This window comes from Protomyctophum bolini (assembly GCF_963924005.1).
Source record: "Protomyctophum bolini genome assembly, chromosome: 3".
Lineage (NCBI taxonomy): Eukaryota > Metazoa > Chordata > Actinopteri > Myctophiformes > Myctophidae > Protomyctophum > Protomyctophum bolini.
The window spans coordinates 23,891,463-23,918,317 of NC_137864.1; the positions used below are offsets into that span (position 1 = coordinate 23,891,463).

Consider the following 26,855-nt stretch of genomic DNA (forward strand, 5'->3'; position numbering starts at 1 on the left):
CAACAAATTTGCATCTACGAACCGCTTTAATGTTTTGTTCCGCAAGAGAAGAACAAAGGAAACCCTCCTTTACTTTATTCCATAATTAAACCCCTGACACCTCCACATACACAGGCATACACTGCATTAATTTCCTCATTGCTATTTTCTGCGCTTTTGCTCCCCGTAAGGGTCCATTTGGTTTCATTTTACACTATCAAAAGTTAAAGATAATTATTTTCTTCATCACAACAGAGCCGAGGTACAGGAACACACACATACACTCAGTTTCAAACCTTTGCAGTTCAAGCACTTGCAAGCCATATTTAAACTGATCATGGGAGCAAAGAGCCACAGAGCAGTGAGATGAACGGCCACGGCTGCTCTCTGTCACACTGTTCATTACCGTGAAAAAAGACTGCCGAGACTTTGGCCAGAAGATAACCTATTTTTAGCCTCACAAAGTTCTTAATTATTAAAACCTTTACAGATGGCCTGATACGGCAATTTATTCAGACTTTGGCGTGTCTGCGACACAACCCAGTGAGCCAGGAGCTTTTCATCACCCCCCGCCCCCCAACACACACACATACACCTTCTTCTGTTATCACCAAGTCTCTCTGCGGTAGTTTGTGTGGTGTTGAAAAGGTCGCCAGAGATGACCATGTATGATGCGGTCAGCCTCAACCCGATGTGACGGCCATGACAGCAGCCTCCTATCCTCTCCTGACCCCACCGAACACACAAATGCATGCAAATGAGCTGGTATGGATATATACGGTACATCTCACTCCTCCAACTCCTCCTTTTTTCATGTCTCCATGGTGCCATTTTAATTGGCAAATATTTGCAGTTGCAGACTGTTTGGTGCCTGCGTTCCCTCGCAAATTAGTCTTTGGGTTAGCGGGTAAATGCGTCCACCACCCACAAAGCAAACAATACTCCTGTTTATCTTCCTGAGGTTTTGCATTTTCTATACTCTTGAACACCAATGAAAAAAAACATCAAGATTGTTCTTACTTCCTGGTCTACCAAGAACGTGTCTTGGTAGAGAGCATGCAGATCACCGCTCCACATTGAAAGGACAATGAGGATGTATGGCATGAGGAACGGCGTATATCTCGTTTGCATCCGATCATAGACATGGTAACGCCCCGTCTGCCTCTGATTGGCCTACCGACAAACTCCCCGTCTTGACTGTCCTACGCTATACTGAATAGTCTGATGCGAGGTTACTCCGTGGTGGAAAATATACGGTATATGATACAAGAGAACTATACATTTTATATATATATATATTTTTTTTAATATCCTTAAGCAATATCCCAACAATATTCTACGTCTTGCTATCAGTGTGGCAAATGCTACCATATTAGACTGTTTCTGGGTTAGAAGTTCAAAATCTGATGGTACCCCAAAAATAGCGATCTGGGGTGACGGCGCCAAACGAACCTCAAATATATATATATACATATATACATATATATATATATATACATTTTATTTTTGTAGAAGAGGAAAACTAATGTTGTTTATGCTGTTTGCTTTGATGGAATAATTGATTGGACATAATATAATATAATATTATGTAATATGATTTGATTTGGGTGTATTCTAAACAAAGTGTTTGTGTTGATTATTGTGTAATTTATTTGTACTGCATGTGTAAACTAGAAGCATTGTACTGTAAAAAGGTCTATTTTCCCTTCATCTTTATCGTTTTTAGTATAATAGTATTAGTTTACTATAATTAGATTAATACACGATAATTAACACTTGATTTAGAACACACCCAAATCAAATCATAGTCAAATCATACACGTGTGTTAAATCAATTATTCAATCAAAGCAAACGGCATAAACAATATTAGTTTGCCTCTTCTACAAAAATAAAACGTACAAGTTAGTTACAAGGCTGCATTCTGTCGCGTGTGCCAAGCTGTCATTCTCTTGTATTATTTCCCACCACGGAGTAAATTCGCATCTCGGAGGACATTACCATGTATAGGCTCGGACGCAAACAAGATATCTTCTCATTAGTATTCTGTAAAAGAAAACCGACGTTTCACAGAGGGTCGTGTCGACATCTTTACCATAACGTCTCACTCTGTATCACTCAAAACATGGAGGCATCAATGTTCCTTTATTTGTAAATTACATAGTTACTATAGAATTATTTTTGGGTTGTTCAGAGGGAAAAGCATGTGATACACAGTATTAGACCAAATTTAATTTCAGATGTCACTTGGTCCCAGCCTGGAAAGTATGGACTTGGAGAGGTATTACATTGTTGTTATTTGTATTATCTACCTTAAGAGCTCCTCTGAGCTGATAGATGTAATGACTGTAAGTGTGAAGCGAGGAACCGTGCAAGTATATGTAATGTAAAACGCATGGACAGGAAGACCCCAGTGAGGTGCAGCAGCAACCTGCCCCCCCTGCTCTGCAGTCAACAGCTTAGTGAAAGGCCATTGGGGAATCAGGGTGCTGATGTGTATATGCTAAAAATAGTGGCATCCAGCGTCATAGCTCTATCTGGTAAATGGTAGCCCCAGTTTGTTCTTTCCAATGCTTATCCCCGCCTCCTGCACTCCAAAAGAGAGGGGGAGAGACGTGCTGCCAGGGGGATATAGTGAGCTTGCCCTAGGCTGGCTGCTAAGCCCTGGTAACGTTGATAGAATAAAGGTCAGGGCAGCCCCATGTTAAATTCCACACTGTTTTCAGCGTCTCAATTGTGTGTGTGTGTGTGTGTGTGTGTGTGTGTGTGTGTGAATGCACATGACTAAGTGCACTCTCATGTTTGCTTGGCTGTGTGTGTAGTGCAAAAACAAGTAACAAGTGCTGGAGGTGGTTAATGATGTGAATGCATAATTAGCTGCTCTAATAACCAATCGTGTCAAATTATTGTTGCGGAGAAAAGCATTATTATAATGTATCACTTATTCACTTCACTCTAAAGAGTGAAGGTGAAAAATAGACGGGTCAAAATTATGAGATGCCTATTCTGGCGAAAATAGGCAGATATTTGACTACAAGCTGTAGTATTGCGAGGATATTTTGTGTAGCTTGAAAAAGTATCGAAACTGGGGAACCCGGCCATTGAAGTATGTACTTCTCAGTTGAGTAACATTTACAACATGGACAATTGCATTACTGTTGAATTGTGTGTGTGTGTGTGTGTGTGTGTGTGTGTGTGTGCGCACACACACACACACACACACACACAGTGTGTATTCACTGCACATATGTTCGGCGTAATGCCAAGAAGGATTCATGGATCTGTCGCTGTGGGTTGCCAGGGGAGAAGTTATTGACTTAAACCCCAATGGAAGGAGAAGCCACCTGTTTGCCCCAATCCAAATGTCACCTCCTGGTATGGGGGCGGGGCGAGGAGGAGAGGAGAAAACACCTCCTGGTATTGGCCGAGGAGGTGAGGAGAGGAGTCACCTCCTGGTATATGGGACGAGGAGGTGAGGAGAGGAGTCACCTCCTGGTATGGGGCGAGGAGGTGAGGAGAGGAGTCACCTCCTGGTATGGGGCGAGGAGGTGAGGAGAGGAGTCACCTCCTGGTATGGGGCGAGGAGGTGAGGAGAGGAGTCACCTCCTGGTATGGGACGAGGAGGTGAGGAGAGGAGTCACCTCCTGGTATGGGGCGAGGAGGTGAGGAGAGGAGTCACCTCCTGGTATGGGGCGAGGAGGTGAGGAGAGGAGTCACCTCCTGGTATGGGGCGAGGAGGTGAGGAGAGGAGTCACCTCCTGGTATATGGGGCGAGGAGGTGAGGAGAGGAGTCACCTCCTGGTATATGGGGCGAGGAGGTGAGGAGAGGAGTCACCTCCTGGTATATGGGGCGAGGAGGTGAGGAGAGGAGTCACCTCCTGGTATATGGGGCGAGGAGGAGAGGAGTCACCTCCTGGTATATGGGACGAGGAGGTGAGGAGAGGAGTCACCTCCTGGTATATGGGGCGAGGAGGTGAGGAGAGGAGTCACCTCCTGGTATATGGGGCGAGGAGGTGAGGAGAGGAGTCACCTCCTGGTATGGGGCGAGGAGGTGAGGAGAGGAGCAAACAAAAGAGTGAAGGGAAGAGGGAGTTAGGGGATATAGAGGAGAACTGTTCTACTGCACCTTACAGAACAGAAGAAATCACACCCATGTGAAGTGAGAGGCACAACTATACTTTTGTTATTATAGTTACTGTACTGTACTCTGTACTGTATGGTACAGTTTTATTGTTGGTTATACTTTAATTTTTATAGTTATAGTGCTCAGTGCAAAGGTCCGTTAGGCTGCTCAACCCAGCGGTATTGCAGCTGTTCGTACCCCAAACAGACATACATAATCTTTCAGATTTTACATACTCTATCCTGATTAGCTTAGATTGGCTTCCAAAGTTTGATACGCAAATCGATTCGCATGATCTCTATAGTCATGTGATCAACAAGGATCTGTTAGATTTTTCATATTCCATTCTGATTGACTACAATTGACATATAGAGTTTGCACGACTGGCCCGTTTAGAACAAAATTATGCAAATCATGAACGCAGCATCCGATGGTAAAACTGTGCACACAATTTTGTCCAAACGTTCCTGACCTGGTGGAGAACTGTGCACACTTTTTCTAGTTTTAATATGTGATTCTCTCTCCACTCTGAGTCACTATGAGCAACTTCTTCCTTGACTGTAACTTCAAAGTCACCTACCCTGTCTGTTCCCCAGGAGACCTATTTAGTTTTGCATTAGTTAATCACCAGATGGTGAATTCTGCACCAAGTCATTTTTCTACCTCTAATTTATCATTTATTATGGTGAGAGACTAGAAGAGTTGAATCATCAGTAAAAAAAGAAGAAGAAAAAAAAGATGTGGAGGCTGTGGAGCCTACGTCCTACTGTCGCCCTCCACTGGGAGGCTGTGGAGCCTACGTCCTACTGTCGCCCTCCACTGGGAGGCTGTGGAGCCTACGTCCTACTGTCGCCCTCCACTGGGAGGCTGTGGAGCCTACGTCCTACTGTCACCCTCCACTGGGAGGCTGTGGAGCCTACGTCCTACTGTCACCCTCCACTGGGAGGCTGTGGAGCCTACGTCCTACTGTCACCCTCCACTGGGAGGCTGTGGAGCCTACGTCCTACTGTCGCCCTCCACTGGGAGGCTGTGGAGCCTACGTCCTACTGTCGCCCTCCACTAGGAGGCTGTGGAGCCTACGTCCTACTGTCACCCTCCACTGGGAGGCTGTGGAGCCTACGTCCTACTGTCACCCTCCACTGGGAGGCTGTGGAGCCTACGTCCTACTGTCGCCCTCCACTGGGAGGCTGTGGAGCCTACGTCCTACTGTCGCCCTCCACTGGGAGGCTGTGGAGCCTACGTCCTACTGTCGCCCTCCACTGGGAGGCTGTGGAGCCTACGTCCTACTGTCGCCCTCCACTGGGAGGCTGTGGAGCCTACGTCCTACTGTCGCCCTCCACTGGGAGGCTGTGGAGCCTACGTCCTACTGTATTATCACAGTCACCCTCCACTGGGAGGCTGTGGAGCCTACGTCCTACTGTCACCCTCCACTAGGAGGCTGTGGAGCCTACGTCCTACTGTCACCCTCCACTGGGAGGCTGTGGAGCCTACGTCCTACTGTCACCCTCCACTGGGAGGCTGTGGAGCCTACGTCCTACTGTATTATCACAGTCACCCTCCACTGGGAGGCTGTGGAGCCTACGTCCTACTGTCACCCTCCACTGGGAGGCTGTGGAGCCTACGTCCTACTGTCACCCTCCACTGGGAGGCTGTGGAGCCTACGTCCTACTGTCGCCCTCCACTGGGAGGCTGTGGAGCCTACGTCCTACTGTATTATCACAGTCACCCTCCACTGGGAGGCTGTGGAGCCTTCATCCTACTGTCGCCCTCCACTGGGAGGCTGTGGAGCCTACGTCCTACTGTATTATCACAGTTACCCTCCACTGGGAGGCTGTGGAGCCTACGTCCTACTGTCACCCTCCACTGGGAGGCTGTGGAGCCTACGTCCTATTGTCGCCCTCCACTGGGAGGCTGTGGAGCCTACGTCCTACTGTATTATCACAGTCACCCTCCACTGGGAGGCTGTGGAGCCTACGTCCTACTGTCGCCCTCCACTGGGAGGCTGTGGAGCCTACGTCCTACTGTCGCCCTCCACTAGGAGGCTGTGGAGCCTACGTCCTACTCCTGCTCAACACTCCCTGCTGACAGGAGCCTCACCAGCCTGAGAATGTGCCGTGACAAATATCACCCTTCACCCCGAACATGGCCAATTGTGAATCGTATAGAATATAGATGGATGATCAACAAAGCTGGAGGTATTTTTTATTATTTATTATTCCGCTGCTGTAGGGCAAACTTGGCATCAGTCCCACTGCTGATGGGCATGAACATTACCAACTAGAGGCCCTTAATTGGTTCTACGGTATTAGTCTTGCAGTTGTAATGAGCACAGTCTTTGTCTTGAAGCTTCCTGTTGGGACTATGACTTGGTAGACATGGTAATTTAGTGTGCAGCAGACGTGAAAACTGCAGGGTGTGAAGAAGAGCGAGAGCGAGAGGGGTACGACAGAGAGAGAATAATCTATCTTTAGCTTCCTATCCTAGCCGCCTGTTGGCATTCTGCTCATCTCTTTTGTTCCCAAGATACATGCATTCTGCATTCACTCATTGCTCTGGCAGAGTGACACACCTGTGGTGCCATATCCATTGCCAGTGCACAGTCTGCACAATATCACTCTGCCAGCCAGGACCATGCATGTACAGTACATACTGTACACACAAACGGGTACATTTTACCACTCTCATCACTCAACTAGCAATTCCTGTATAAACTGTGTGGACTAACACAAAACAAATATAGAAAACATGTTTAATAGAAATGCATTTCTAGTTAAGTATAAATCAATTGGAACACTGATTACCTGAAGTGAAAAGTAAAGTTTTCGGACATACAAGGCTGCTGTCTGCCTGCATGGCATTGTAGGCACTGCTGTTCACGTGAAAGCACTCAGAGATTAAACTGAGAGGGTATTTATTACATATTCAGAGCATCTTTACAAGGGATTGGTGAGAAATTCAATGGAGGTTTACTGTGTTCCTATTTCTCAGTTGGGTGGCCTTGATTAACTCTGTGAGCTAGGGTGTTATTGTTTATAGGTTTAATGCAACAGTGGTGCTTAGAATGCCCTGGTACGGTACCCCTTCCCTGGGGTCACTCCAGGGCACAGAAGGAGGAGATAAGAAAGAAAGAATGGATGGATGATGGAGTGGGACAGGGACAGTAATGAGATTGAGTCTGGTTGCACAATTCAAAAGGCCCCTTCTCACTCTACGGTTGAGCACATGTAAATCATGTATTGTAGTGTAACTGTCATGGGGCAGCAGTGGCTCAGGGGTAGAGTGGTACAGCAGCCCAATGGGAACCGGGAGGTTACCTGTTGATGCATGGTTTCCTCCAGTATCCATGTATGAATGTTTGTATTAATAAAAGCGCTATATAAAATGCACCATTTACCAAATGCACCATTTATGAAGATTCTACAAGTCTAATAATGGTAACCTGTGGCACATATTTAAGGCAATCCTGGAAAATTCTGACGGAATGGCCTTGAAATAGTTTTCAAGATTCAGATGGTCAATCATGTACAGAAGCAACTATTGGAACCCATCCATTTACTATTGGAACCCATCCATTTACTATTGGAATTTGGAACCCATCCATTTGTTGTCTAGTATATTAGATGTCTCGACTCAATGATGTGCTCTCAGGAGAAAGGTACAAGGTTTATAGTAGTTGTTTATGTTGTGTGACCACTGGCTTGGGAAGCAACAACCGGAGGAAAAGGGCTCTAGAGAGATGGAAGTGACAGTAGATGTAGTAGCAAACATGCTAGATTGGTTGATGTTTTTTAATGCGTACAAATACCATAATTTTATATTCTGTCAAAATAATAAAATACAAAAAGCTTGAGGACTTATTTCCATTCTTTTGAGTGCAAATGAAGACAGTAGTTTTATTGGATAGGATAGCCTTGGATAGGAAAGCATTTAATACAATGTTGCTAGATAAGTACTAGTAATCACAAGCGATTTGCTGTTTATGCGTTTTGAGTCATAACCACACCTACCTATTACATGTATAGCTGTAAATGGTCATAACTTATATCTATAGATTTGGTGACATGCCTGCTGTCGCAAAAGGAATATTATTCTTATAATACAAAAAATCACACAAAAGTGCCTGCTCTGGCATTGTGCTGTTACACAAACCCTGGTCAGTTTCTCCGTTTGTTGCTATTCTGTTCTCTACTTCCATAACAACATGATCTTTAAAGCCATGGCGTGAGCTCAGGGTCGACTAAATGTCTTCTTGAGCAGGAGAGATTACCCTTCAGCTGCAGTGGCATTCTACACTAAGTGTCCTGTAAGCTCTGATGAATAACTTGACAAATCCAATTAATGCTGACCAACCTGTGGACACCAGCACAAACCGTCTACTATACAGTATACACTGTAGTTTTAAATGGTTCCTCCTCGCCAGGCTTTACATATCGTCACTGTCGGATGGAAACGTTGTATGTCCAAAATGGTTGGTTTTCTGAAAATGAGGAAAATAACCTGTGTTCCAATGGGCCTAATACAGTTATTATTTATTCACAAGCTCTTGTTATTATTTGTCATTGGTTAAAGGACCACTTCACCTCTTTTCAACCTATCTTCATATAATAGGTCTTGACTAATAATCATGATAAAATGGCACAATTTTTTTCTACTCAGTCTGTGTCTCATAGGAGGGCTGTGGGCAGTTTAGAAACAGTTTAGAGACATCATCATTAGGCAGACTTTTTTTAAACAATTTTTTTTTACACAAATGTTTAGATTTTCATTATCGTGAGAACGATGGCTTCCATTTTCGCATTGTAACTTTTCAGGACAAGAAAGCCTGCAGTTTCTATTAGCTTGTGTTCCCCATCGATGATGTCACTGGAGGACGGTTTCTGAACTGCTCACAGCCCTCCTATGAGACACAGACCGAGTAGAAAAGAATTGTGCCATTTTTTCATGATTATTAGTGAGGACCTATTATATGAAGATAGGTTGAAAAGTGGTGAAGTGGTCCTTTAAATATTTATATAACCCACAGTCACACTTTCACTTCCTTTTTTCCCCTCTCCAAAAAATAGCAGATTTACAAGCTGCAAGGCATTTTTTTACTACTTTTGTGTGACGTCTGTAGAATGACGATGCGATGCACACAAAGATGCGAGGTCCTCTGTCCCTCATAATGCAGAACTCTACTAGGTGGCCCTAGGCCGTCAAAGCCTGTTCACGGGAGATGTTGTGGTGCTAGGGCACGACAAAGGAATTGGGGTGGGTTTTCTCCCTGGTAATACTCACCAGTTTATATGCATACATTTGTATTGGATTTATGGACTAATTATGGTGTGATTTCCCCACATGCTGGTTGTTCAAGCCAAACATTAGCACCAGATTATCAGTCTTCGTGATCTTAATGGTCTTTTCCACAAAGGGCAATTTGCAAGCTGCAAAATTGGCGGGGGCCTGCCTCTGCTAATGAAATGTAGGGGAAACGACTACCACGGACGGGGAAAGTTAAGTGCCATGACCAAGCAGCAAAATAGGATACCTTCGGGTGAGAATGTCTTTGTGTCTTCCATTGTGCAGTCAGATTCCATCAAAAGGTTGCTGTTGAAGCTTTTTCATACAACGTCGCAAATATAGGCATGACATATGACATACCCCTCCCCCCTTCATGGGTTCTTTCATGCTATAGAGGTTTCCGGGTAGTTGAAAGGAACCATACTGTATACTGTACAGTAATTTCATGTAGCCTTGCAGTAATGTCCGACATGATTGTGATGATACAATCCCCTCTCCTCCTGCATTTCCCCTGAATGCACTATGAAGGTCCAATTAGGATGTAATGGTGGACATAGGCTGTAGGATTATATCCTGCAATCCATTCCCAAGCTCCAGGGAATAATGTGTTGAGAGCCAACCTGACAGTGCATGTCATTCACATGTCATGGCCAATGTGTCTGCATGTTACTGGTCTCCCTGGTTAGAGATTATGCTACAGATGCCTGTAGTTCTGACCATCCAGAAAAGAATAATCGATGGGTTGAAACAACCAGGTTTTTAGCCAGCTTTCCTGCGACTCCATGTTTAATATAGACATACTGTAGAATCTACAGTTGAATGTGCATCTACAGTATAGATGCACATTCAATATGGAGGCGTGTTCAAGATAGGCCAGTCTATCTGCAGCTCGCTTGCATTCGGATAGGCCAGTCAAAATGCTGCAGCTCGCTTGGTCTTCAACCAGCCAAAATTCTCACACGTCTCCCCCCTTCTCCGCTCCCTCCATTGGCTCGCGGTCGCTGCCCGCACAGAATACAAAACTCTGATGCTGGCATTCAAAGCAACCAAAGGTATGGTTCCCCCATATCTTGCAAGTATGATCGAACCCTACAAACCCTCCCGCGCACTCAGATCAGCCAACGCAGGGAAGCTGGAAGTACCTTCACTAAAAACGCTGGGACAACGCTCCACGCGTCCCAAACTCTTCTCCCTTCTGGCTCCAAAACTATGGAATGCACTTCCCATTACAATCAGAACTGCAACCTCACTCCCAATCTTCCGTCGTAGTCTGAAAGCAAGCCCACCTTTTAAGACTCCATCATGGCCCGTAGCACTTACCCTAGCCCCTTAGATAGCACTTCATGTAGACTTAGATAGCATTTTATACAGACTTATAGCATGTTACGTAGACAGCACTAGAATTGCATTTTGATGTAGTCATACAGTAGCACTTTATAGTATGTATAGTATAGTATGTACTATGTATAGTGTATATTGCAATAGTAATCATTCAAGGTTTTTTGTGATCCTTAGGGTCATCCAAATAATATATATAAAAAATGATTATATAAATGTTGGATCATGCTAAATTCAGGGATTGAACGTTGGGGTGAAAACATATAAGGTAACATTTTCAAATTTGAATTATGCTTTAAGTAGCATGTGACATGTCAAACTGGGGGTTATTCATGATTCTGAAACCATTCCAAGCATTCCAAGCATTTCCTTGGACTAAAAACTGCCATAGCCAAATGTGATGACCTCATCAAATTTGTGAAGACGGACAGGGTCACCCATTGAAAGCTGATCTGACAGTAGACAAAACCATATGATCCATTTGTGGCTGATGGAATAAGCTTACGTCACTGATTCATGGCTTGGACAGGGGTCACAAAGCGATCCGGGGGAAACAAGAGGATAATCCTTCAGGATCAGCTGTGTGTGGGTGGACATGAGTAACTGCAGCTGCCTGGCATGGTGTCTCTCCAACCCCCCCCCCCCCCCCCTCCCCCTCCCCCCGCCCACCCCTCTCACTCTCGCTCTCTTGCTCGCTGTCTGTAAATGTTCAAACAAAACATCCATAAAGTCAAAAACAGATACTGGATGGAGTTTGGTGTGCACCTTCATGCTTCCCAACACACACACACACACACACACACAGCACCACTGAAAAATCTGACCAGACAGGTCAGATTTTTCTCTTCATTTCTCTCTTTGGAGATGCATATACAGCAACAAATGTTTGTTTTAATTTTGTTTTGTTTCATAATTAGTTGCCTGCCATTTTTTATTTTTTTCTTGCATCTTAATCTTAACAATACGGTCTCACTGCACACAGTTACTGTAAGCTGGTCAAAACACAAAGTGTGCTAAAATAGCAATCCACCCTGTTTATAGTACGATGTTGGTTGGTCCCCCCCCCCCCCATTTAACCACTGTAACAAAAACAAATCTGCTGGGATATTCTTAACCATGATGTCTTTTTTCCCAGACAATGTTGTGGAATCCCCACTTCCCACAGAAATGGAGCTCTCTGGTTTCCAGTAAATAAATAGGCCTTTTACTCTTTTTTTTTTTGCAAAGACGTCCACAGACGTCTTGGGCACCACATACGGGTAATTCCCAGGACGTCTGTGGACTTCTTGGGCACACAAGCTGAAGGAATTCTTGTTCTGAGAGCAGTTTACTCTACCTACGGCATAAATTGAGAGAGCAGAAAAGTAGTTTGAAAGGCTGCTCGGAAAACTGGCCTCTTTTCTGTTTTTACTGAGAGTGCTATGAGCTGTCAGTTAAGTGCAAAGAGAAATGAAAGAACAATGTGATGTGAATGGTGCCAAGACCCTGCCCACAGTGCCCAGCTTCATTGATATACCTAATACTATTAGCACACACTGTTAGTGTTACAGTATGTACAACTTAATAAAAAAGGTGTTTTCGTTGTGTGCTCTCTATCCAGAAGGATGAAATAGATGGGTAGTTTGGAAGCTGAAACTGTATTGGCCTTTCAGTTTGGTTTTACGGTACCTGTTCAGAAGAATACCTTTCTGCTTCAAGCTGATATTTGCTCAAGGCCGAGTTATATTATTGTTTTTTTAGCCCCTATTTAAATGTTTTTCTATCTGGGACAGTGTTTGACATGCTTCTCTTGCTTTCAATACTGTGTTTTCTGTAAAACCGAGAAGTTCAAATTTTAGCAACGAGCGAGTTTTAAATGAATTGAGCGCATGAATGATGCTTGCTGGGTGGGTCGCTCTGATATGGACTGATATAGGAAGTATAAGTCATGAATAGCTTGTAGATCTACATTTTTAAGTATTGGGGGAGGTAGAGTTGTCCCGATCGGATCGGGTGATCGGAAATCGGGGCCGATCACATCATTTTCAAATGATCAGAATCTGATCGGGAGCCAAAAACATGATCGGGATATCCCTAGTATCAAGAATATACATATATGTACTGTATATATCATTATATTAGACTGGAAATTGTCTGTGATTTGGGATATTGTACTATTGTGATATGGCATAAACGTGTTCTATATATTTAATATAAATACCGGATCGGGGAAGAAAAAAAAGATTTTAATCGGTTCGGGAGCAATAAAACATGATCGGGACCCTAGGGGGAGGTAAATCTTTTTGGAATTTTTTGAAACATTTTAACAAATTTGGGTCCTGACTCCCTGGCACATAATGTTCAAATACATATTAATCCTGGGGGTCCTTCACATGAAAACATGTGGGAACCACTGGTTTACACAACATCAGGATGCAAATAACCCACTTTGAAAACAAGTCCAATGCCGCTTATCATAAGCAGACATGGCTTTCTACTTTTGTTTATTTTCTACTTTTGTTACACTAGAATTTCGCCGGCCTTCGGCCGGCGAATCCTAGTTACATTGCAGCGCAATATGGGAAGAAGGAAATTGCGGGAGTTGACAGAATTATTATAATAACAGAAAGTGTTTTTTATTTCTCATAAATACGCAAACATGGTGAAACAACTACAGTCACAGAGAGCAGTGCCAAGGTAGCTGCTGCCTGCTAACGATGCAAACAACAGCCTTGCCTGTCGTGTGTGTGTGTGTGTGTGTGTGTGTGGGGGGGATAGCACTAATTTTCGACATTTTACTGTGTCATAAATATTTACATCTGTAGCCTATATTGTGATTACATTTGACCGTACATTTGACTCTTGTGTTATATTCTTGTGAAATATTCAGTAAAGTATTGTGGTGAAATATTCACCCCAAGTTGATAAGATATGCAGAGAATATAATACCAAGAACCCCCAGTTTGAAATGCATTAGGCCACAGACCCCCATTTGATACCATTTGCTCTCTGGGAAAATCAGGGTCCATTTGGTTCCATGTGTATGCTCTTGGAGTATGATGACTGTGCTAACAGTATTATCATAAAATATGTCTCAGTTTGAAGATTAAAAAAAACATATTTCATATGTGTGAGCTTGTAAAGTAGAACGTTCAACCTAGAGACAGTGTTGCCAAGTCTGATCATTATAAGCTACTTTGGACTTGTTTATCTATTGGTAGTCCTTGACATGGAAATGTTTGAGTTCCACTGCTCTGAAACAACATTAGACAACAAAGTTTGACAGTCAACACTATAATTGATTATTTTAAGACTAATTTCCGGAGCATTTCTGATTTACCTACTTTGAACTGGCCTCTTAACATTTTTATAGACCTGGTTGCTTGTTTCACTCTCACATCCACGGTATGTGGCAACCCTGGTCCCTGGTTTGTTTTGGTTTGCGTGTGGATGTTTTTTTGTGTTGCTTTAGCATCTTTAGCACAGTAGCTATCAGAGGCTGCAGCAGCTGCTGCTGACATGAAAACGCAAGTTTCTGTCCCAGAAGCTCACGTTAGGTCTGCGCACACTGTACGTTGCTAAACTTGCTATGGCAACCTGTCATCAAATGCTGCTAACGTTGTGGTCAGCACTGTTAGTAGGGATGCTCCGATCACGTTTTTGGGGGCCGATCCCGATCACCGATCTTTTTAAAAAAGATCGGCCGATTCCGATCCCGATCTTTTTTAATATTTTTTTTAATTTAATTTTAATTTATTTTTATTTTTTATTTTTTTTTACTTATAAAAAAACCTGGCAACCCGCGCCCGCGGTCATTTTCCGCTAGCCTGAGCGGAGCTCCCTAGCCTGCTGGAGGGGCTCCCATCATCCCATGCACCCTCGAGAGAAAAAAAAAGGAAAATAAATGCAGCCGTGAGCCTACCAAATATGTTGTGGTCTTGTGGAGCTGCTTGATCACCTCCTCCCCCTCTTTTCCCCAAAAAGCCAATCCCAATAAATCCAAAAGTAGTGTGATTCTGTGTGCCTCACTATCAGTCTTATCCGAAATCTGTCAATCTTTGTCAACTCAACACGTGTTGACAACGCATTGTAAACAGAAACAGAAGCTGTGTGTCACACCAAAAGTGGTGACTTATAGAATTCTGTAGCCTACATTAGAATCACCACGCGATCCTCACCCCTACACAGCTGCAGTGAGGGGGCCTTCGATTGAACAAAGGGGGCTTCTGACTGTGTCGCTTACTCGCCTCCCCTCTGTCAGAGGAGGAAGCGACGCGCAGCCGTCGGGAACCCCCCCAAACCGACTGCCCCCCCGCCCTCCCGAAAACCGTGAAATGCATGCCATAGGCTCATCTTACTGGCTGGCTGCAACATGCACATTTCTAAGAAAGTTGTGTCAGGCCAGGGCACACTACTTGTCTAACAATTTGGATTATAGTTAGCACTTAGCTCCCTTTGCTAACTACTGGACTGGAGATGATGAGCTCTGTCCCTTTCTCTCCGTCTCCCTCCCTCGCTGGGGTGAAGACGTGCGTGCTCTTTCTCGCTCTCTCTCTCTCTTTTCTCTCTCTCTCCCCCCTCCCTCCCTGGGGTGTGTGTGTGTGGGGGGGTATTCGTAGCGCTGCCAGTGCTATACTTCTCCATTAAGCGGTGCAGAACCGAGAAAGTGACACATTATTTTTGGATGTAAACGGCGCTGATTTTTGCTAACTGTTAGCATGTGTGCTATCAGGCAAAAGCTGAGATAGATATAAAACTACTGGCCAAAATGTCATACAAAACACAACACCTAAAATCGGAATGTGATTGAGACCTACAGACCATCATGATTTGCTTGCTGGACCTATAATTAATTTATTTGCATTAAATTGCCAGTCGCCCATATAAATAAAAAGCAAGATGGCTGCCGATTGCGAGCTGAGAGACGGAGAAAATAGTGACGTGTGAGCCGGGGGCGGGCCTCTGACAACAGCATGAACACAGGGCAGTGTTGCCAGGTTTGCGAATTGTAAGCGAGTTGTAGTGTGTGTAAATAGCGTGGTTGTGGCCTTGTTTCTGCCGCTGTTGGGGCAACAGAACATGTCGACCAGTTTCTGTCAACCGCTTTTGGTCAGGTGACCAACTCCACAAATGTTAAATTAGATTAAGTACATTCAGGACTTTTTTTTTGTAACAGAGTATTTCTACATTGCATTATTGATACTTTTAATTAGATAAAAACGGGGTACTTTTTCCACAACCATATTCACTCAGAGTAGGCTACTACACAGTAAAATGTTTCACGACTGGATCCTTACGTTCACACTAACATGTGCCATACCGTCGCTGCTGCGTGGAAACTGTGTTGTAACCTTTAATTGTTAGGCACGTTAGCTTACCCAATCGCTTGTCAGCTTATAATTGGCTACTGTAACAATAATTGTAATTGAACATACTGTACAGTAGATGGTTAGTGTCTGGGGAAATGCAATGGTACATTGGAAAGGTAATGATACATGAATGGCTCGCTCAGGCTGATGGTTGTTTCCACATGCTGAAACCAATTATTAACTGGACAAATGGAGATCTTAACCCCCAATAACTACAAATGACTGGAATGTGGGGAAAGAGGTTACTTTTACACAGTCAAATCCTGTTAATTTACAGGTCAATTTCGTTACATGTGTACAAATGGATAAATCAACACTGAGCATTTGTGTTGTTATGTCATAATGTACTGATTAATATCTACAGCATTCCATAAATCCATAATACTATTTATGCCATTTACTGTAAAGAAGATTTAGTGATTATATTTCACATTTTTCTTCAAAAACATTTTGATAGACACTTCTGAATAGTATAATTTAAATGTTTTGTCATTTGTAGCATTCAATTTGTGGTTTTAAATAGTAATAGCTTGATTGCAGCTAAATACCAAAACATAATGCTTTCATATTCACAGCCGGTTGACATTTTGTCATGCCTGAGTGGCTCTGTGTTTAATTTTAGTCCATGGAGTGCAATGGATTACACGCTCATTCACCCCAAAAGGCAATAAGTGACTGAATGGGAGCTTGATGTTAACATTTCAAGTGGGCTGGAGGCACATTGATTGGACTGCCGCTCAACTAATCCTCATCTCGTCCAAATCTGATTGAAAGATCAATCAATGGATGTTCATTTTGCGCTCTCATTTTCCTTTGTTATTCTTTACCCTTTAACAAATGCAATATGTTTGAGTGCCAGCGGATTAAAGACTAAGCTGAAGACTGAAGTGAATGCCCAGATCAGGCAAAGATTACTTTTTATGTGGTTTTACTTATACTGTAGGAGTTTTAATGAAAAGTTATTCCTCTGTGATATTTCCAACTTTTCATGCCCAAGTCTTTCAACTCTGTATTGCGGCGCTCGGGTGGCACAGTGGTAAAGTGCCTGCATGCCCTTTGTCGAGTGGCTATACGAACACAATTGGCCAGTTTTCAGGGGAGGGAAGATGGGCGTGTAGCACCGGTCAGCAGTGAATATTGGGGCGGGAGGAGTAGGACGATGGCTTTATGTCCTCCCAGTGGGGGCTCCTCACTGACAGGTTGAGGCAGTTGAGAATAGGATACAACAGCAGTGACAACACAAAGCAATGTGTGTGGGGAGGGATGTGTAAAGAGCAACATTGTTGAAATGCACATATTGTGTTGGTCTTTGCTGTTTGCAGAACAGTAGTTGATGATTTGTCCATTGCATTGCTTTAACATATTAGACACCACTTTATGCACAATTCATTCATTCCTTTATTCATCGGGTCTAATGCTTCTTATCCTGTTTATGTTGTCAGGACCCCAGAACCAAGCACAAGTTTAAGAGCCACACCTATGGCAGCCCCACCTTCTGTGACCACTGTGGCTCTCTGCTGTACGGACTCGTTCACCAGGGCATGAAGTGTGAATGTAAGTACTTTTACTTAACCACTCTTACTCTAACTTGGGGATGACCTTGTCTGTTACCAGGAGGATGTTTCTGAAATTTAAAACAAGTGTCAAGTGGTGTCAGTGGCTGAACTTGGATGATTTACAGACTACATGAGAGACAATACATGGACATCCTTAAAATTGGCTAATGGGAGGGCGGGCGGAAAGGACTCAGCCATAAAGAGTTCTAATGCAGCTGGGGCAGCTGGGTTTTTTTATGTAGGTAATATGTGTTTTTAGATACTTTAGTATTTCAAAGTGTCTGTGATGTCACAAACACTGGTCTCACTTCCTTCCTGGACTACATGTTGTCTCAGTAAAACAGCCCTCCCCCTCTCCACCAGGTGGGGTAAGTGCACCAAAGCATTATGGCCATTGTAGTAATCCAGCAGGATTGCTGTTTAGCAACACTGCTGCTGACTTCCACGGACACGATCACACGCCTCCCAGGACCTTGCGAAAAAACACCCTCCGATCCCGCCACAATGTGTGTGCCAGACCTGGTGCAAAGACTTGCATGTAATACCCAAATGTAGTACATTTACCCCAAAACCCACACCTAGCCCCGCCATAGCCCCCGCACTGCACGTTGGGAAGGACACAGCTTAATGTAGGGGTCACCGATTGCTGTGCAACATCCCCCTCATGTTCTCACCACCCAATTCGGCTACACCACACACACTAACGGTGACTAACCTACACAATTCTCCACATGCAACACAGAGCCCTTATTGGCTGGCCCGCTCACATGCCGATCCCCACACAGCAAAACACAGCTGTGATTTGCCAGCCAGACACACACACGCACACACACCATGCGCATGCACGCGTGCGCGTGTGTGTGTGTGCATGCATGCGTGTGTAGTTTGATTTCAGCATGTTTTACTCCCATGCACAGTTGCGCAATGGACACCATGGGAGAAATCGGAATTTTCACCCTGGGAATTTTTCAGATCGTATGTCGTTGCTCCTATACAATCACTAATCAAAATAATACAAAACAACACATTATAATAATAACCCATCCGTACATGTGAAGGGCACAATACTGGGTTTAAAAACACAGCTGAAACATGAAGTGGAGTCTGTCAAATCCTGCAATTTCCTTCTTCCCATTACGCTGCAACGTAACTGATAGGATGAGCCGGCTCATCTAGTCTACTACAAATACTATTAACATTGAGTGACTGCAGTTTCTTCCAGCTGTGAAATGTCCCTTTAAAACCCAGGAACAAAACTGCACAGCCTTAAGCAGCAGGCCTCAGTCTGCATATCCATTATCAAAGCATCGCTTGGTCTATATTAATGAATCCTTCACTCTCCATTCTTCTCTCTTAATTATGTCTTAATGGTGTATTATAGACTGAATGCCTTAATTGGCTCCTGAATGGGTCACTGTTCTAAGTACAATATAATGTGGATGGTATTAGGAATTATTTCGGCAATTCCAAATCCAGACTGTGAACCACGTAAAGGTGAATTCTGGACATCTGATGCTTTTATATCCAACAACCAGTGGTAGAGACAAAAAAAAGAAAACTATGGCATTGCGGTTTTCCACACCTTATTGTTGGTCTCAGTTCCTCTAGGGCTAGGCCGAGGAGTAACAATATCCACACCTTATTGTTGGTCTCAGTTCCTCTAGGGCTAGGCCGAGGAGTAACAATATCCAGTAACCAGTGGTAGAGACGGTTTTCCACACCTTATTGTTGGTCTCAGTTCCTCTAGGGCTAGGCCGAGGAGTAACAATATGCAGTAACCAGTGGTAGAGACACCTTATTGTTGGTCTCAGTTCCTCTAGGGCTAGGCCGAGGAGTAACAATATGCAGTAACCAGTGGTAGAGACACCTTATTGTTGGTCTCAGTTCCTCTAGGGCTAGGCCGAGGAGTAACAATATCCAGTAACCAGTGGTAGAGACACCTTATTGTTGGTCTCAGTTCCTCTAGGGCTAGGCCGAGGAGTAACAATATCCAGTAACCAGTGGTAGAGACGGGGGAAAAAACGACTCCATCCTGGGCGCACCACCGCACAGTATACAATACACACATGACACTGTTGACTGTACTGTAAGTGCTTCATTAGCTGAACATAATGCCTAATGTAAAAACTATCTCTCTCTCTCTCTCTCTCTCTCTCTCTCTCTCTCTCTCTCTCTGTGTCTCTCTAGCCTGTGAAATGAATGTCCACAACATGTGTGTGATGAACGTGCCCAGCATGTGTGGAACGGACCACACCGAGAGGAGGGGACGCCTCTACATGAAGTGTGAGGTCTGCAATGACATTCTGCATGTCACAGGTACGCCCCGGCGCTCCACCATTTCACACACCCCAAGTCCGAGTGTGAGTGTTTGTATAATTGAGTTTCAGCTAAATATAAATACCAAAACGTTTAAAGGTTGGCTGTTATGTCAGTTACCCAGTGCTTTTTAAAGTGGCTTAACGTGGGTCCGATTTTCTCATAAACCTCAGCACTGTCTTAGCTATTGGGGCACACGCACGCTGCTGGGCAGTATTTGAAATACATGTATTTGAAATACGTATTTGAAATACTTTTTGGTATTTTGTCATTTGTATTTCGCTGGGATGGAATAATGTATTTTGTATCTAAATACTTTCAGATTTAGTATTTTCTGTATTTCAAATACATAAAATACTTTTTTTGATTTAATGTAATTTTATTCTCAAATGTTAAACATTTACACTGCCTCAGGTTTAAACTGTAGGGGCAAAACACACGCACCCATACACACAACACAACACAATGTGTGATGTCACTTCTATTCCGCCTTCTGATTGGCTTACACACTCAAATTGAACCACAAATGAGAGGCAGAGTAGGGCCTTCAGTTGTTGGAGACTTACCTCACAAGGCTCACATCTTAAAATATAAAGTGTATCATTCTTAATAATCTTCAATGTATTAGACATTCTGACAAAATGTATTTCATGTATTTTCAAAATACAAAATACGTATTTGTATCTCAAATACATTTCTCAGACCAGTATTTGTATTTTGTCTTTAGATAAATGTTTTCACCCAGTATTTGTATATTTTAACAAAATACATTTTCAATGTATTTTGCCCATCTCTGCGCACGCACACCAGTTTACATGTGTAACGGCAGTGGGCTGCATGTGTCACTGCATGTGATTGTGCACATGTAGCTGTATTTGCCACCTCGTAGAATCTTAGGCAGCATGGAGTGGGAGGAAAAATGGTGACTTTGTATGTGTATAGGTGACTACGTATACTTAAATATAAGATAAAGCCCCCGTGACCCAGTCCTGCCACTAACATGAAATGAACCAGCTCTGAGCAGGGATCTCTGAGTGTTTTACAAACACTCTGGAGTGGACACAGATCAATAGAGCTTCACCCAGAATCAAGCAGACCCATTATTCTGGGAGACCAATTGTCACAAAACACATGCGCAAGAACGAAGAACAATTTTGGTTGAGTGGGTTGCTGTGTGAGCCCGCATGTCATGTTACTTGTGCAGTCACTGCTGTGGCTCTGTGACAGTGACACCTGGAATTTACACTGATGAAGATTATTAGGCAAACCTTTTCTGGAAATTGGACACCTTGCTTATAAGCACACTATGGTATACAATACTTGCGATAGTTAATGTTTTATTGGAATTAAATAAGGGTCTTTGTAAACAGGGTGTAAGTATAGAGCTGTGGCATTCCGGTATTATATATTTTGTTTTATTGCTTTGTGCTTTGTATTGAAATTTCAGTACTAAAGGCAAGGCCATGGAAATATATTTAATGTATTCAATAGCACATTTTAAACACAAGGGACATTTAAAGTGCTTTGCATAAGCTAAACGGCAATGAAGTACTAGGACAGAAACTTTTAATACTTTGTGAACTGGTATCAGAGGCCAAAATGAATGGCAATTCATTATATATCTGCTATTTTCAATCAGTGAACCAATATTCTCCAACACTTGCCCCAATCTAGACCAGAAGGCATGCTGGCTGGGCCAGGCTAGGTTACCTTTGATGCAGTAATGGTCTCTTCCTTTTTTGAGGTATTAAAAAGGTCTTAAAAGTCCTTAAATTAAATTGACAATGTGGGGACCCCCAGAGGTTGAGAAACACGGTGTTAAGCCACTGGTTATGACACCCTGTAATAAAAGCTTATTTGAGCATCTGTTCAAACAACAGTGATTGGACTAGGATCATTCAATTAGCCAAAGGGGGCTCACCGTGGCTCACACCACGCACGTTACTCAATTGTCAAATTGTCACATTGAGCAGTGGTTCTCAAAGTAGGGGGGTTCCAGGGGGTCCCCAACAAAGTAGTTAATATAGCATCCCAATCATTATTAAACGCTTTTTCCATTTTTATGTTGGCTATTCAAAAATAGCAGATCAGTTTTGGAAAAAATATCGAAAACGTTTGCTAAAACTTTTCATCATTTTGAATATAAATCTTCACATAAATCTTGTCAGCTGGCACAAAAGCTTTTCAGATGGTGGTCCACGGCCAAATGCATACTCATTTTGGGGTCCTTGACTTGAAAACTTTTGAGAACCACTGACATAGGGGATGGATCACTGTTAGGGAAACCTCGCGTCATCAGACTTTCCACCTCGGAGAGAAGTGTGGTCTGCATTCCAAAATGGCCTGTGTGATCTGGTCTAGACCACGGATATGAAAAATCAAAACAAAAACACGTGGTTCCAGTTGAAGGGTTCCGTTTTTTTGGCGACGCTTTGTTTTGGTTCCTCCAAGTATAACTACTAGTTTAGTCTCCCCAGTTGCTACGAGTAGGAATAGAAGATGAAGATACCAAACAAACTATTCCTATAAACTAATCTACGCCACATCAAGGCTTTTATTGGGTAGGCCCTAAAATGATGTGGGGAATTATTTTGTGTAATGCTGGTTCCGGTTTGGTGGTTCTGACTACAAATCAGTGACTACAACTACTAAAAATAAACTACTACGTAGGTTCGTTCTGCTCCCGACCGGATCATAAACCCAAGGGTGGATGGAATATAGCCTATGCACAGTAAATATCTGTGTTGTAGGTCGGTAGAGGCTTGTTGTTGGTATCAGCCGATAATGCGGGAGTCTGTCCCTGTTACAATGCTGGGAGATGTGGAGCTTCCACACTGACACCTAGCATCAGCTTCCAGTACTTAACTTACCGCACGACTTGCAGCACCCAAGCCGTGCTACTCATACACTGAGTTGGCGGTGCCTGGGATCGAACCCATGACCTTGTGTCCAAAGGCGAGAACGCTATCGTTTAATTTAACTGTGAGCATTTCATAATTAACCCGTATGGGTCTTTTTTGTTTCCAATTACACTCTGGATTTTAGAGTGTATACCCAAATACATTTGTATAGTGTAGTAGCTGAGATAGCCCAATGCACAGCAAATGGACACAGTCAAATTGAGAACACGTGCACCAATTTGACATCACATGCATGGTATTTTAGGACTGCACTGCATTTGGGCAAAACACAAGCAAAGTGTCCTGTTGGACAGGACGGGAGTGCTAAGCTGTATACACAGAGCCACAGTGTCTCATTGCCATGGATAAGAAGGTTGAGGTTTATTTGACCCATCTGAGTGCACAGAGAAACAAGCTGTCATCAGACCAGATGGTCTGTTTAACCTGGCTTACAGAGAAGTATTTTGTCCAGTATTTTCTTTTAGAAGCTAGGATCAGTGGGACTTGGTTCAACTGAGGTCTACATGCCAGATGACACTGAGTACACTTGAACAAAGTCTGTATTTTCTGTATTTCACCAGTGATGACCACTTATTTCTGCTTTCCTGTTTCTGCTGTGTTTATTTAACCAAGTTGATTTTATAGGTAGGGAAACAGATAAGGGACAACTACTGATATTTACATACTTGTCCATATTGTGTTAATTTGTGTTACTAGACAGAAATTACTGGCAGAAACCAGGACAAGCACGTTATGAAAGGCATGGAGCTGACAAAGAAACAAATGCAGTTCTGTTTATCTAGTCCTCCAGACTACATAGACCACATAGCTTCCTCGCCTTCTCATTCCCACTAACACACAGCTCCCTTCTGTCCCTCTATTGCTGTCGGTCCCCCTTTCTGCTTCTTTGTCCGGGCGAAATCTATTGTCCATTCACAATCCATAGCAGAAGGAGATAGGTAACAAATGCCGTTTGGGCTTGTCAGTATGGAATAATACCCTGAACTGTTGGCAAATAATATAATTTGGTGCAAACTGCCTGAGACTAAACAATTAGCCCCAGAATTTTTCTCTGTATGTGCACATGTGTGCGTGTGGCTGACTTGTAGCCTGCCCATCCTGTGGGCACTGGGAGAGCTGGAGACAGAGCTGTAATTACATTTTGTCTTCCTTTGCTTGTTGACTCACCCACTTCTGCAGCAGAGCCTCATTTAATGATGACCTGCTGCTTTCCCTCCAGTGAAAAACTTTTTCACTTCCACTGCATGTCACCGTATACTAGGGCTGTCAGTTCACCTCTATAATCCAATTCGAATTTCATTGCTTAATTATTTGTAATTTTCGAATATATTCGAATATTTACATTGTATTTTAGCTCATATTTAGCCTATAATAATACACAGAATAACAAGGTTTTGACGATGCACGTTCTGTCCACTAGAGGGCCCCCCCTTCCAAACGACAAAGCAGTACTTTCAGAACATGTAATAATGGTTTTCGGCACAAAATAGCGTTTAAACAGTTGTTTTATTGAGCACAGTGCACTCAGCACGGTAAGATTGTTGTCTGTCTATAGTGCAAATGCATTTTACAGTGAACGTTGTATACTTCTGATACAGTATAGTCTGAGTAGTGAGTAGGCTAGTCAGGAATCATGAACTTTTTCTTTTTTCTTTTTAAACGGAATGCTGTCACGATGAACAGGCCATCATTAGTAAATAGCAATGAAGATATATAGAGATGCCTATATTTTGCGCTAAAGTAATTGTTGAATAACACATAAATGTAGGTTTTAAGGCTAGAATGGCATTGTAGTGGACTATAGTGAGAGGCGAGATTGTCTTTCCTTCATTGCGGGACTGCAGGACTAGTCTGGAGATATAGTCGTGGATGATCAGCTTCAGACAGTCAGTGTTTTGGTTCGTACCTGGAGTTTTGCATTATCTCCGCTGTGCACAGCAGCACAGGGGAACTGTCTTTAATATATCCATGGTCGTTTTCAGTTGCTTTCCATGTGCAACACAAAAGTAGCCTACCATGTGTTTGTTTTGGTAATAGCCTACTGCAGGCGCAGCCATGCTGATTCACGTAATCGCGTAGGACAAAATGAAACCAGCCGGACCAACGTTAATGGTTTAATGCACGTAGGACCCGCATTTTCAAACTGTCCACAATATGCGACAGACTCGACGGTACTAATAAAACATGCGAGTGATTCTTCTTAGTTGCAGCGCGCTGTGCGACTGCGTGTGTGCATGCGTGCAGAGGAGGGAGGAGGTGACGAGGCGCGCGTGTGACCGTGTGTGCGTGCGTGCAGATGGGAGATTTCACAGCGGTAGATTCGTTACTCAATACATTTAGTGAGCGGATAAAATAACATAAAACAAAATAAAAATATTAAATAGAATTAATAAATGATAAAAGCTCCATTCGAATGGCAATTTTAGCTTTCGAATATATATATATTTTTTAATATTCGAATTTCTTTCATATTATGAAATTCGTTCTGACAGCCCTACCGTATACTGCACTGTTGCTGCCAACCGTGACTGGGGACCATGTCTGGGGAAGTAATAGACAACGTCATGCATCCCTTGTGGCCCCAGGGGGTACTGCGCCCTGGTTGCGTTTTCGCATTTCTTATTCACTAATAAATTCATTATTAATCATTCATGTGTGAAATCGAAAAAAGGGCTTCGTTAAGACCTCTATATTATTATGGTCAATGCCTGTGTGAAAAGTGGGAGTGATTGGTGCAGGCAGTGAGGAGCTACGGAAGTGTTTCTGACAGACAGACATTCAGACAGACAGACATTGTTCAGGCATGATGATGATGATGATGATGACTAGACCGGTGCCCGGCTTTAGTGCACCGAGTCAGTAAAAATGGAAGTTGGAGATCCATGCCCCACCTGTCTATGCAATACAGGTTGTACCCTTGTCAGAGTACCCGTTCCACCCATCGGTCTGTGTCCCTTTTATGCCCATATATGGACATTTCTGTATCTGTCTCTCTGTGTCCTTTATTATATGGAGTGTTGTGATGTCAGAACAGGCCAGCTCCATATATGGAGCCTGGGCAGGGGCCCTGTCCAGAGCCCGGGCAGAGGCCTTTTGTGACGGTTCTGGACAACCGTGGGTTCGACCAACTAGACATCGGGCACTGCACTCCCCGTGGTTGTGTGGAACGTGTGTCGAATTTGATGGGTGGGGTGGGGCGATTGGTTCTCGAGTTACATGGATTACAGACGTACACGCGGTCACGTCACACCTCCATATATGATGGAGCGTCGTGACATCATGCCTCCATATAATGGTCACACCTCGTGACGTCATGCCTCCCTCCATCCACATATGTGTAGATGACCTGTTCTGACATTCCATTGTTGATCCCTTCCCACCCGTCGTTCCTCTTCGATGTCTCCCTTTTGACTGATAGTCTAGACGCCAGTACAGAATTCATTCCATATGTTGATCTGATCCCCCATGCCAAAGCGCCAGTGCTTACACAGCAGTCTGCCGTCACCCAGGTGGATGTGTGCAGGGCGTCTTACTGGTATAGTAATCATTATTTTTAGCCCATATTCTCCCTAATTTACACGTTATGCCAATTACGTCACCCCCACGCATTGCCGTGTTGCCACCTGCCAGCAAGGAGCCCCCACCGGGAGGACGTAAAGTCTTCCATCATAATCCTACCATTCACCATGGCACTACATGCTGCCCCAGCCCATAAGGCGAGGGTACGTGCATCGACAAAGATCACCCACTCTACCCGGCTTCCCTCCCCAGACCACAGCCAATTGTGCACGTACAGTATAGACGCAACACACACACACACACACACACACACACACACACACACCTTTTCACCAGTCAGAGAGTAATAATACACTCAGTTCCATGCCGTTTTACCCAGTTCCCCTCCTCCCAGTGCTCGTCTGCCTTGTGTCTCCATGTCTTCACCTCTGTCTCCATCCGTTGCGCTCTTGTCCTCCTCTCATTGAGCCGTGCATG

The 26,855-nt window shown here is 43.6% G+C and overlaps 1 protein-coding gene across 2 annotated transcripts in view; it reads left to right on the top strand.

Moving 5' to 3' along the window:
• The window catches only part of LOC308313209 (protein kinase C alpha type-like), a 157,456-nt gene that overhangs the window by 69,543 nt on the left and 61,058 nt on the right, over positions 1–26,855 (top strand). For both annotated transcript variants that reach the window (XM_080760191.1, XM_080760192.1), the window contains exons 5-6: positions 17,509–17,620; positions 19,810–19,938. In XM_080760191.1, coding sequence (XP_080616317.1) covers positions 17,509–17,620; positions 19,810–19,938 — 241 coding nt within the window. The remainder of the gene's footprint in view (positions 1–17,508; positions 17,621–19,809; positions 19,939–26,855) is intronic.